This window comes from Pteropus alecto, unplaced genomic scaffold (assembly GCF_000325575.1).
Source record: "Pteropus alecto unplaced genomic scaffold, ASM32557v1 scaffold186, whole genome shotgun sequence".
In the NCBI taxonomy this organism is placed as follows: domain Eukaryota; kingdom Metazoa; phylum Chordata; class Mammalia; order Chiroptera; family Pteropodidae; genus Pteropus; species Pteropus alecto.
The window spans coordinates 1,563,978-1,577,434 of NW_006439190.1; the positions used below are offsets into that span (position 1 = coordinate 1,563,978).

At 39.2% G+C, this 13,457-nt stretch overlaps 1 protein-coding gene across 4 annotated transcripts in view; it reads left to right on the forward strand.

Annotated features, from left to right (window-relative positions):
• Positions 1 to 26: 26 nt before the first annotated feature.
• Positions 27 to 13,457, forward strand: part of MITD1 (microtubule interacting and trafficking domain containing 1) — a 14,873-nt gene continuing 1,442 nt past the window's right edge. The window contains exons 1-7 of one of the 4 annotated variants that reach the window (XR_001517262.2): positions 27 to 212; positions 4,635 to 4,736; positions 6,026 to 6,162; positions 6,241 to 6,327; positions 7,029 to 7,144; positions 8,036 to 8,096; positions 9,293 to 9,492. Coding sequence is in view for 3 of the 4 variants with exons in the window: in XM_006916191.3 (XP_006916253.1) it covers positions 62 to 212; positions 4,635 to 4,736; positions 6,026 to 6,162; positions 6,241 to 6,327; positions 7,029 to 7,144; positions 8,036 to 8,096; positions 8,198 to 8,293 (750 nt within the window). In the remaining variant the exon portion in view is untranslated. Of the gene's footprint in view, positions 213 to 4,634; positions 4,737 to 6,025; positions 6,163 to 6,240; positions 6,328 to 7,028; positions 7,145 to 8,035; positions 8,097 to 8,197; positions 8,597 to 9,292; positions 10,048 to 13,457 lie in introns of those variants that run through there. The other 3 variants (XM_015592730.2, XM_006916191.3, XM_015592729.2) reach the window with 3 other exon arrangements.

A 13,457-nucleotide genomic window follows, 5' to 3' on the forward strand; every position in this document is an offset into this window, starting at 1 on the left:
CGCGGAAGTGAAGCAGATCCATCTCTGGCAGGGTTTGAGTCGGAGTCCGGTTTCCAGAATAATGGCGAAATCCGGGCTGGGGCTGGATGCGGGGAGCTCAGCTGCAGTCACTGTGCTAAAGCGGGCGGTGGAGCTGGATTCCGAGTTTCGGTACCAGTCGGCTCTGGTGTGTTACCAGGAAGGGATTGACCTACTCTTGCAGGTTCTAAAAGGTGAGCAGTGAACCATGGAGGAAGGATTACGGGAAAGTGAGATAATGCCTGCTGTTTCCGGGCGGAGTCTAAGAGTTAATGATTGTTGTGCACTATGAGGAAGGAGTCAAATACAGAAAATTGGATTTTCTACAGGATAAGAGGACTGGTTTCTTTTCTGTCTTTAATAGATTGATGTCATCAAGAAAAGGGGGTTACTATTCTAGATAGGTAAGAGACATAACCGAATATAATATGTCTTGATAGGACTTGGGTTTGAACAAACTGTAAAAGACATTTTTAGATCAATTTGCAAAGTTTGAATATGGATTTGATACATTAAAATTATTAGCTTTGTTAGGCAGTATGGTTTTTTTCGAAAATGGCCCTTAATTTTTAGCGATGCAGACCGAAGTATTTTAGGAAGAATTGTCATGATTTCTGAAGTTTAAGAAAAAAACGTTGAAGCAAAGGTAGCAAAATGCTAACAAATTTTAAATCTAGGTGCTGAGTAGTAAGGATATTCATTACACTATTAACTGTACTTTTCTGTTTAAACAATTCATTAAAAGTAAACAAAAAAGAGTGGTAGAAGACAAAGGTTTTTTTCCATAAGAAATGGATGTACTGATATTCTGTGTGAGAAATGCATAGTATTGTGGGCTGGGACAGTGAGACTTTATACTACACAGTCATTCAGTATTGAGCAGTACCCAGATAACCCTCAACACCAGCACAATCCCTGGTACAGAGTAGACACCCAATAATTATGTTTTAAATTGATTGAGAAGAGCCTCTGGTCCCCTCACCCTGTTGCTCTCAGTTGGCCTGTAGCCTAGGAGTTTTTATAAATGCTCCAGAAACTTTGAGGCAACACAGGGTGTTTTTAATGTTCGGTGCTTCTCCCTTGAGCAGGGCCAATATGATGATGATGATGATGATGATGATGATGATAACAGAGTAACTTAACATTTATGAGTGCTGAATGCAACACACTGTGTCAGAATCCATTAAACACATGATCTCATTTCACCCTTACAGTTGCCCTGTAAAGTAGAAGGTGATGTTATCCTCATTGTACAGCATAAAAAAGTAAAGTTTGCTTTCTAGTTCCCCCACAGTTGGTAGAGTTACAATTGGAAGCCAAAGCTTTGAAGACTCTGGTAAACTGACTCTCAAAGAGTGATGGTGTGTAGTGTTGGTCAGGGGTAGCACTGCTCAAATCCTGGCACTCGAGAATCTGAAGCAGCAGAATGACAGGCATTCTCCAGTGTGCTTCACTGATCCTGTAGAGGTTACAGAGACAGTGACACGATCTTGCAGGTTAAGGTACAAATGCAAATAACTCATAACACAGAATAAGTGCCAGGAGCGAGCTATAGACAAATGCAGGGAGGATTTCAACATTTAAAGGTCATTTGGGATGGAAGGGTGGAGGTGACTTTTGATATAGGGGCTTTGGAAGAACAAGTAGAATTTTTGAAATCAGAAATTCAGCTAAGAGTGTTTAAATTCTGTCTGTTTTACCAAAAAATTAGTTCTCTTTGTTTCAACATATGTCTGTAGAGGAAGAGCGAGAGGTAAAGGTTAAAGTTGATGGGGGCTGGGGGTACACTGTGGATGACCTTGACTGCTAGGAGATTTTAACTCATTCCGTAGACAAGGAGAAACCATTTCAAGTTTTTAGAAGAGTGACGTAATTAAAGTTGCATCTCAGGCCTGGTTTCTCTTAGGAATATGCTCTTCTCCCAAATAGTTGGGTTGCACACTTCCTCTCTTCTTTCAGTCTTCACACTAATACCACCTTTGTAAGACCTTCCCTGACCTCCAGGGTAACACGACAACCCCACCCCCAGGACTCCCTCATCCTTCCTGCTTTCTTTAATAGCATTTATCACAATCTAACATACATGTTTTACTGATACATTTTTATCGTTGTCTTTCCTCTCACTCAAATAGTAGGGGAGGACTGTATCTGTTTTATTAACTGCTGTATCCCCAGTGCCTGGCAGGTAGTAAGTTTTCAATAAGTATTTCTTGGATAATCGGTGAATGTGGCAAGAGTGTAGGAGAGAGATTAACTTGAAGAGGCTGAGGCCAAGCAGATCCATTAAGGAGCTCCTGCAGGGGTCAAGATGAGAAGTGATAAGGGGCCTGAGTGAGTTAGGGGGTAACACCACCAATATTAGGAAAAGGAGGGGACCGTGTAGATATTGAATTATTGGCGTGGGCCCATGACCATATGTGGGAGTGAGGTTTCAATGGGAATCAGAGATGACTGTACAATTTCAAGCTTGGAAAACCAAGACAAGATGTTTGGAGAATGGGTCTGCATTGTCAAACTCTGCCAGCAGATCAAGGATAGTGATTAACAGAGGACTACTACATCTGTAGCAGATGGGGAGAATGGGGTATATTTATGGGCAGCAGTAAAATAACTGGAATTTAAGAAAAGAAATGTCAGATAAATTGTGCTTCTAATGGAAGTCAAGAGTAAGGTATATGGGAAAAAATTATGTAGATGATATTGACAGTGTAGTAATCCTCTTCACAACTCTCTAAGATACTAACTATAACTCTCTTCATGTTATAAATGAGGATATGGAGAGGTTGAATAAATGGCCAAGGTCACAGAGGCAGAGGTGGCATAGTAGGTTTAGAACTAAAACAGTCTGACTCCAGACACTTTGCTGTTAACCACTATTTATACTACCTCTGTAAAGAGACCGTAAAATGCTTAATCTTGACAAAAAAGCAGGACAGTTCAAAGTTTCTGAGTTTAGAGGAACATGTATCAACCTAGTAGAAGAGTGATGAGTTCTCATATCAGGATTCCTCACAGGAGATTTATGGATCATATGTGGCTATGTAAGGATTTTCTTGTGCTCCAGTAGTTTAGGCATGAGAAAATAGGGATCTAAACGAGACCAGTTTGGGCAGTAGAAGGACCTGAAAGGGAATTATTTCAGTAATTATATTGATGTCAATAAAATGTTGGAGCCAACCTAAATGTCTCTGGCTAGGAATGGTTGAGTCTATACTGCTATAAAAAAAAAAGAATAAGATCTTTATGAAGTGATTCCAGGATACATTGTTAAGTGAAAATTACAAAGGACAAAGTATCTATAGTATGCTATCCTTCATGTAAAAAAGAGGACATAAGAAGATAGCCACGTGTCTATTCATTTGTTCAAAAGAAAGATAAAACCAGGAACTAACGAGGTTTGTGGGGTGGTGGGAAAAGAGGTAGAAAGGAGGAAATGGGAATGGAGTAACAAGATGAGAGAGTGACTTTTCTCTGAGTTATTCCATTGTAATACGTAAGGAAGGAGGAAGAAACTAGGAAACGTAAGTATCTTTGGAAAATAGTATTTTGACTATTTTGTAAGGTTCAAAAAGAAATCAAAGTTACAGACATTGTATTTTAATTGGTAAATATTTTCCTCACGGGGATATGGGTTAGGAATTCTGAACTACTTTATGTTTATACTAGGCTTGAACAAGCCAGTAAATGTATCGTGGATAATAAAAGAAGTTACAAATAAGGAAAGGAGGGCTAGAATGAGCCTTGTGGTGTTATATTAGCACGAACTGGTAGTTTTTAATACATGCAGATGGATAGACACAGAAATCCATACAGGCACATCTCATTTTATTGTGCTTTGCTTTATTATACTTTGCAGATATTGCGTTTCTTTTCTTTTCTTTTCTTTTTTTACTGCCTACAGTACCTGGTATTCCAAGGTGGATGTTGCGTTTCTTTACAAGACCCTCCACCAGCACAAAAATTGACTTGCTGAAGGCTCAGATGATGGTTAGCATTTTTTAGCAATAAAGTATTTTTTAGATAAGGGTATGTACATTTCTTTGTAGACATAATGCTTTTATGCACATAATAGACTACAGTAGAGTGTAAGTATAAATTTTATATGCACTGGGAAACCAAAAATTGTGTGTGAGTCATTTTATTGCGGTAATTTCGTTACTGCAGTGATCTGGAACTGAACCCAAGATCTGCCTTAGTCACGTATGTGTGTATTTGTAAACCTACATGCTTTCTAGCTGTGTTGACTACAACGGTGTAGCAGTAGTGATAGGAATTCCCTGGTAGAAGTTAACACACTCAGCATCCAGAATACAGTTTCTTGAAGCCATTTGCTAATAAAAGGCCACCTTTGTGGCCTCACAAGATTTGGTGTCCCCAGCAGTGAGACGCAGTGTCAGAGTTCCTACTCCGAAATAAAGCAGCTGTACATGCTTAGTGCACCAGTGAAAGTCCTTTCCTGATCAAGCCAAATTTGAGGCTGTTATTTGTATATTTTAGGACCAAAGCAAACCATGCTAAGGGATAGGAAATGCATGGAGAACTTGAAAAGCTGGAAATAACACTAGAACTAAATAGAAAAAGTTTTGAAACTTATGAATATATTTTTTAATTTGTAGGCACCAAAGATGATACAAAGAAAGATAATCTCAGAAAAAAAATTTCAGGCTACATGGATAGAGCAGAAAACATAAAGAAATACCTGGATCAAGAAAAAGAAGGTAAAGCGGCTGTTTGAGAGGATGTGTCCATGAGCTACTGAGATGAAGCCCATTTCAACCAGTGTTTCTACCTCTGCCCTTGGGACTCTGTGGGGTCTGCACCGTTTACCCCTGGAGCTTACAGATTTGCTGTGCATTTCTACTCCCCTGTACATAGCTATTCTTAACCTTTTTTGGGGGGTGGGGTTGGAGAGGGAGGTGGTGGTCAGATACCCTCCTGAGAATCTGATGAAAGCTCCACATCTGCAGACTTCTGTGTGTGCTGGAAGGAATTCGCAGATCCCCATGAAGCTTCCATGTGGACTCCAGTTTAAGGAACACTCAAGAGTGGCGGTCTCTAACTTTTAGGTATCAGGGACTGGTGCACCTATGAGAATCTAATGCCTGATTATCTGAGGCGTAGCTGAGGGTGTGACGCAAGCGCTGCGGAGCAGCCTCAGCTCCGCCTCAGGTCATCAGTTGTTAGATCCTTTTAGGAGCACTGATCCGAGCTGCCAAAGAGGTTGGGGACTGCTGATATATATTATAGTACCATTAGCATTGTGGTTTGAATACACTGGGTTAAGTTAACCTCTGTGGCCATTAGCTTGGCTTGAAAATTGATGCATAGTCACTAACACTAACATTGTATCTGTGGAAATACCAAAGACCAAACTACTGGTTTTTAAACAAAGTTTAAAAGTGCAACCAACATATCAATTAGGAACTCCATTAGGAGTCATAATTTTAAAAAACTTTAAAGGTCTTTGATAATGTATTCTGTAATTACTCCTTTTGAATGAGCAAGAACCTGGGAACTACCCTGCAGATCCTGCAGCGCCCCGGTCTTTGGCTTGGGTTTTGAGTAGTACTGTCAGTTTCTGCTTAAAACACTCTTTACATGTGCTAAGAAAGATGTTTAAACTCCATATTACACCGCATGTATGTAGCTTGTGGTTCTGCTCATGGCGACAGGAATGTCAGATATACATACAGTTCTCTCTGGAATAAACTGCCTGGTTTATAGGAATCAGCTCAAAACGTGCTCCCAGAAATCTCTGGACTTTGCCGCATGCCTGGCCTCTGTAAATGCAGAAATCTCTCACAGAACGGTTTGCCTTATTTCCCTGTGTATGTGTAGCATCTCACAGTGTGCCTGGTATACAGTAGGCATTCAAAAATGTTTCCTGAGTGGAGGACTTAAAAAAATTAACTTGTATCTCATCCTGATTAATCCCTATATATAAATGTAATATGTATAAAAGGAAGGTAAGTAGTCACTGGTCTTATTATTGAAACTTGTTTTGCAGATGGGAAATATCACAAGCAAATTAAAATAGACGAGAATGCCATAGGTTTCAGTTACGAGTCGCTTTTTCAGGAATACCTTAGTGATACAGTTACAGAAGTTTGGATAGAAGATCCTTATATTAGATATATTCATCAGGTAAGTGAAATGTATCAGTATGATGAAATGTCATTTAAAACGTACAAGTTACTAGTAACTCATCCTCATGTCTTTCAGCTGTATAACTTTCTTCGATTTTGTGAGATGCTTATTAAGAGACCTGGTAAAGTAAAAACCATTCATCTTCTCACTGCCCTGGATGAAGTAGGTATCTGAAGGCATTTACTCTTTCTTCACTTCATTCATTTTATTCGTTTACAAGATGTAGTTCAGGCCCTGGCCGAAATTCTTCAGCTGGGGGTATTGCCTTTGGGCGAACTTATCTAACAGTGGGCATAAACACCTGCAGAAGATGTCCTTGATTTTAGTATTTTTACCTTGCATTTGGCCACTTTGCTAAACTCTTATTCAAATAATTCGTCAGGTTATTGTCTCGGGTGTTCTAGGAGACGATCACGATCACACGGTCTGCGTTATTGACAGTTTTGTCTCTTTTCTACTGATTATTGTGTTTTTCGTGATTGATTACACTGGCCTTCTGGGAGATCATAGCGTGATACTGGGTGTCTCTCTTGAATCCGACTTACATTGGAATGCTTCTAAATAAATCAGATTTCTTGGATTAATTTAAGAAGACAGTCCCATCTGAATAACTAGACAGCATTACCAAAGTACATTTTAGGAGATAGGACAGAGTTGTATTATGTCTACTTAGAAAAAAACAATTATTTTGATAAAAACATTGCTTATAAACTACTTCATATTCTTTGGTTGCTTCTCTGAGATACTAGACATTGAAATTCGTATAGACTTTCCATTTTAATTCACCTATGATGCACATTGCATAGCTCAGGGATAATTTAAAATATTAACTGAGGCAGAAAATTGTATTTTTCTATTAACAGGGTGATGGGAAAGAGCGGCAAATTAGTGGCCTGAAAGAAATAAAAGAGTCACTTAGGAGTCACGGAGTGCTGTTGAAATTAGAATACTCTTCTTCAATACATGACAGAGAAATCAGGTTAGTGTATAGTAACAATTTTTATGCAGTTGAAAAATATTTTTATTTAAGTTTTATATAATTGTATATATTCGATTTAAGTTTTAAAGTTTTAAATAAAATTCAATTTTAGTATCTTTTCACTTCTGAGAAAAAGAAAATCTCGCTTATTTTACCCTGTAGGTTTCATATTTCCTAATGGAATGAAATGTACATGTTCTGTGTTGTGAGAAGTAGTTTTTGTACTTTTCTATTCAGCTCTACGTACTGTGTTACGGTATTGGGAGAATTTCCTCTTTTGGTAATAATGATATGTACTTAATGTGGCTTTACTTCTTATGGTTTATAAAACAAGAATGTTTTAGGCATGACAGTATGCCATGTCTGTAATGAAATGGTATATGCAGTTATTTTAGTGGTACGTCCCCTCTATTTAGCACAGTAGCTTTCATATGTTTATAGCGATGGCACTTTCGGTTTTAATGAAAACTTAAGCACAAACTAAATGCAAAACAGATGAAGATGCCATAGCTGTGGTTGAAGCAGAGGTCAGGACCCTCAGCCCTTCCTGCTTACATTCCCCTGAAACACCAGCCCAGTCTGCTTGAGTGCACTTTGAAACCACTCATTAACAGAATAGGAAAGTATCAGCAAGCTGAAATTCAAGAGTAAGGTTTAATTGGAATTGTTAAACTGTTTGTCAGCTAATCAAATCAACCGATGGTTTGTGTGGACGTTTTGTTTCATTGTAGACACAGCCCATGAGTCCCCCCAGATTTGGTTCAACTCATGCCCCTGGAGGAAGTGATTTTCTCTGTTAGGGGGAGATATGCTAACACTTTATACCCTACAGCTTTGATAATCGTCTAATGTAAATGTCTGTAATATAATACTATTTACTAATTTCAATAGGTTCAACAATGGATGGATAATTAAAATTGGAAGGGGACTGGATTATTTTAAGAAACCGCAGGTACAATATAGCCTTATGAATGGGTAGCACACTTTTTGTATTATTTTAACAAAATGGCTTTGGTCCTTTTTGTTAAAGAAACTCTTTTCTTCTCTTCTTAGAATCGTTTTTCACTTGGATATTGTGATTTCGATCTAAGACCATGCCATGAAACAACAGTGGATATTTTTCATAACAAGCACACAAAAAAAATATGATGAGTAGTAGCTTAATTTACAGTGTAAATTTCTATTTTAAGTGAATATTGGATTTTTTTCTTACTTTGGACAGATGATTTTTCTATTATGTGAATTAAACAATAAAATTGTACATTTCTACTAATTTATGGATCCATTGTTCAGTTGTGTGACCAATCCTAAATATTTTTGTAAAAACATTACTCAGATTTATTTACAGTGTTTCAAGTCATATGGTTAATTTAAACATTTTACCAGCTTTTCTCTTATTTGTCTGTTGGAGAGTGAATAAAAAAAATAATGAGCACCTATTATAAAGATGAATTGGATGCTGATATCGCCTCTAAGAATTTAGAGTCCAGGAGGAAAAATCATAGATTATTCTTAAGAGACACATGGACGCAAGTCTAATAACCAGGAAAAAAGTACAGTGTTAATTTTGTTACAATTAAGTGTCTTTGGCAGACATTCACCAGATTTCAGTTATCCAATATTCCCTAACTCCATAAAGGCACACCAACCTGCTTAGTTATCCAGGTATGTTATGCAGCTCATTCAGCCTTGGCTGGCACATTTGTAAAGCTCTGCAGCTTAGAATCAACTGTGCTGGGTAAGCTCCTCCAATAGATGCCATTTGCCTGGTTGGGGACAAAGACTAGTTTTAGAGAGATAGGCTGGGAAAAAGGGATACAGGTGGAGGCAGTGGGCAGGCAGTTAAGAAGCTTAAAGAATAAGCTAAACCAGAATCTACAGAGGAAAATGGACATACTGGTATTGGAGAGTGCACATAGAAACATCACATCTGGAGAAGACTGAAGATTAAATTCAAGATTAGCGTGGGGGCCTGAAGCCAGGCGGAGGGAGGCCATGGGTATAGGGTTGAGCAGAGTAGTCCTGGGTGGGCTTAGACACCAGGTTTATGTTTTGCCTTTGTGGGCCAGCAGGTACATGGTTCAGTTGGTGTAAAGACCAAAAAGGGTTTCCAGAAAAGTTCCTGATGTTTTCTTTTGATATTTGCAGGTTTAGGTGCTGATAATGCTGAACCTGAAAACAGTCGAGCCAGTTTTGGCAAACTTCATTCTACGGAAACTCAGGGTCCCATCCCAGGAGAGCACTTGGACAAGTATTGGACCTGATCAAAAGTTACTTTCTGCAAGGAATCCTAGCTTATTTTGCCAAGTACCCATCGTTAAGTGGAAGTAGAGTGGTTTTTCATTCAGGTGAGAGCACATATCAGACCTTGTTACTTTCATGTTAAAATAACTCTGATTTCTAGACTATACGGATCTGCTACTAGAGAATCAGCAATCCACAACTCTGTGAAATTAACTTTTATTCATATCTCATGGAAATCTTGCCTTAGAGATAATGATATTTAAGGAAGAGAACCTACAGGCTTACCATTCATTATTCTGGATATTTGAAGTTCTATCCCCAGATCCAATTAGACCACCTATTAAACATATCAATAAATGTGCAAGAACTATATAAAAGAAGATAAACTTTATGGAAGGATGTAAAGAAAACTAGATGTAACTGGAAAGACAAATTATATTCCTGAATTGGAAGGCTTAATAAGATGTCATTTCTCCCTATGTTAATTTATAAATTAGATGACAAAAGAGACTAATGAGACTTACAATAATTTTTTAAATGTATGGGCATAAGAATGGACAAATAAATAAGTGTGTTAGAATAAGGAGTCTGGAAACACATCTGAGAAAGTGACTATGTCTATGGGTACTTTGTATATAATAAAAGTGTCTTTTAAATTAGTGGGGAAGAGTAGACTGTTCAATAAATGGGAAAAAAATAACATTAGATCTCTACCTTACTCCACCTAGAGAAATTATTCTAAAGTGCTAATTAAATGAAAAATCCAAATTTTTAACCAAAAAAGCCAACTAAACTTAAGCACAACTTAAAACCCAGGAATTATCAAGGAATGAGCAAATGGTTTGACTATTATTTAAAAATTTTAAACTTGATTAAAGAAAACCATTAAAAAGTTAAAAACATATGCGTTCACATTTATAACATGTAAAAAAAAGGTTTTTAGTTCTAATTTGTAAGGAAGATAGTCACATTTTCAGCAGGTGAACTTGACCTCACGTGCTCTAGCCTCACCAAGGACTTAGTCCTTTGAGCAATCTCCTTCTCTACTGCATTGTTCCTGCTAGTACACACATCCCCATCCAGATACCATCCTATTTCTTTGTTTTTCATGACCAAACTTATTGAAAGCATTCTCTATCAAGTTTTTTCCCCATTTCATCACCACCTATTCACACTTCAACTCGGGGGTCCCCAGTCTGGCATATGGGGAAACAGGCCCTACAGGTTGATCATTCAAATTAATTAAAGCCCTGGATAGTACTTTAGTCCACCCGGCCAAAGTGGTTTTACCTGTTAGTAATTTCATCTGCAGCGCTGATATTCCCTTCTTCTGTCTACCAACCCTGCCGCCTGTGGATTATAGGGGAGATGGAGACTCCACTCGGTATCATGTTCTTTTACCCAGTCTTGCATATCATGACCTTTGTACTGTGACACCCCGATTGTTGTCCATTATCGAATGGACAGTGATCAAGGTGTCATAGTACAAAGGTCATGGTAGTTAGCTTCTCTAAACCCCTAATTAGATTGCAGTCTGGTTTGCACACAAGGGAAGACTTGGTTTAAGCCAGATGTGGGGTACACACAAATCAAGCTGTGTTTAGAACCCTGACTTGGAGCCCATACCGGGCTGTTGAAAGCACTGTGGGCTGAAGTACAGTATCCACTGGGTGCAGGTCTCAGATAGTTGTCTTGTTTCCTTAATTCCCAACCTGGCAATGTATAATGTTTGACAGTTACCACTGTCACAGGGAGTGGTAGGTTTACTGGTTCACAGTTGGTGTTTCCCCTCAGCACTGGTTTGATTACTATAACCCAGATACAGAATTTACCAATAGAGGTTTGCAGAGTTTGACCTTGTAGGACATCCATGTCCAATGTTCTCTAGCACTGGAGAGATATCAACATATTCTCATGAGGGAGAATGCCCAGTATGCAGTGTGAAAAGGACCTTCCTGACCATAACCATTTGCTGACGGGGTCAGAAAACTTCTGAGGGTTACCATGTATCAGAGTAAATTTGGTTCCAGAGCCGTCACTTTTTATTTCTGGGGGATCAGTGAATGGCAAGCCCAACTTGGGGGCCTCTGATCACCCCTAACAGCCCTCACCTGGAGGCGATCTTGGCCTGCATCCTATACCCATGGTGTGGGAGTCCACCCCAAATAGGACTGTATCTCTGAGGCCCCTGCTGGAGCAGGCGGGGTAATAGGGGTGGTAGAGCCCGCGGTGGTAAGAGCAGGTCTGAACTATTGCTCAGGATTTAAAATGTTTCATAGGCTGACCAATACAGCGTTGGATTGTGGTGTCCCAACAACAGTAGAGTCAAACCACATTTACCTCCCGGTTACTTCTGCTGGGTATAATCCCTTTATCCCCAATTGGGATAACCTTTTGGCTTCTCGAGTTTTCTGTCTTGGGTCTTTCCCATAGTCTGTACTCATTCCTGGGATTTCAGTTTCCCCCAGATCAGCAATGGATTGCCCAACATCATAAATGGCTTGACCCAGGAAAAGGCGCAGCATGGATACCAGTGTCCCACACGCAGTGCTGGGGGTGGGCTGGAGTGTCTTGGCTTTTATTCCTGCAGTGACTGTGGCTCAATCACGGCTTTCAAAGACAGGAGTATAGATGGCTTGTCTCATTCCTAACTCCCTAAGTGTTTGTTGTACTTCCTCTATTGATTTCCAGGGTCCCACATGTCCGGGGAGACTGCCTTCACTTGGCCCAGCCTCTCTGCAGGATAGAGTAATCCAATCTATAAGAGTGACTACTTTGAACCCCGAGTACCACACAGGTGCTGCTGGAGGGCAGGGTACGTGGTGATAGATCTTAGTTGTTTTAAGTCACCAAGTTTTGGAGTGGTTTGTTTTGTAGTAATAGATAACTGATAAGACCTGGAATACTCTTCACTCTGTGTGGCAGCTTTCTTCTCCTTCGTCAGATCTCAGTTCCAAAGTCTTCTCCCTGATAGCTCTAAGTAGGTAGCCCCCATTATTGTCTGTTATAAGTATGTGGACTTTCCTACCCTGCTCATTTTGTAATTATTTACTGATTTGTCTCTATTTTCCCTACTAGGCATGAGTTTTTAAAACTCAGGTCTTGACCTATTAATAGGTCATAAAATCAATTTTTAAAAAATGAAATGAAGTTGAATATAAAGTATCAGATAAGGATAAGCGTTGTATTGTAAAACTTGTTAGGTATAGGTAATGTGTGTTAGTGCACAATATAAAATATACATTTTACTCTAGTTTTAAAAAAGCTTGAAAGCCACTATACTAAACTATCAATTCCTGAGGTCAGTGGCCACATCTCTCACTCACCAGGAACATCAACTAGCAGAGTATCTGACAGTCCATAAACACATGGTGAATACTGTGGGAATAAGAGAAGGGTATGTGAATGAACTGGAGACAGGAAATAGGTGGAGGTGATGTTACTCTTTGAAGTTTGGCAATGAAGAGATGGAGAGGGAATAAAACCTTGAGCAGGAGAGTTTTTGGGAAAAGGGAGACATGAGCGCATTCATTAACTGCAGTGTGGATCCATTGAGAGTTGAAAGAGAGAAAATGCAGTATTTGACAGCATAAGGCCCAAACAGGCTGGAGGGCAAAACTCGGGTACAAGTAGACAGGTTGGCTTTCAGGAAAAGGAGGTATTTCTTTCTGAGACCGAATGAAATGAGAAATATTGAACTAGGGAATGTGGGCTAAAGGAGCTCATTTCTGAAGGCTTCTGCTCTGAAATTCTGAGTCAAGGTTTGTGACAAGATTAAGAGTAGTGGACTTCTGAGCTTAAGACCGGAACATTTAGGATAAGGCCTTTGAGGAACGAGAAGGAGTCCACAAATATGAGTTGAATCTGACACCAACAGAAAGAAGAAATATAAGCTGACAATTGTAAATTTGAAATTGAGTTTATCTGCGTGATTATGTGACTTTTCTTCCAGCGTTGTTTGCCACCTGAGCACAGGAGTTAAAAAAAAAAAAAATCTGTTGGAATAAAACAAAACGTGGCCACGGTAGGTCAAGAGGGAGAGGCAGATGAGAATGCAAGTAACAAAGGG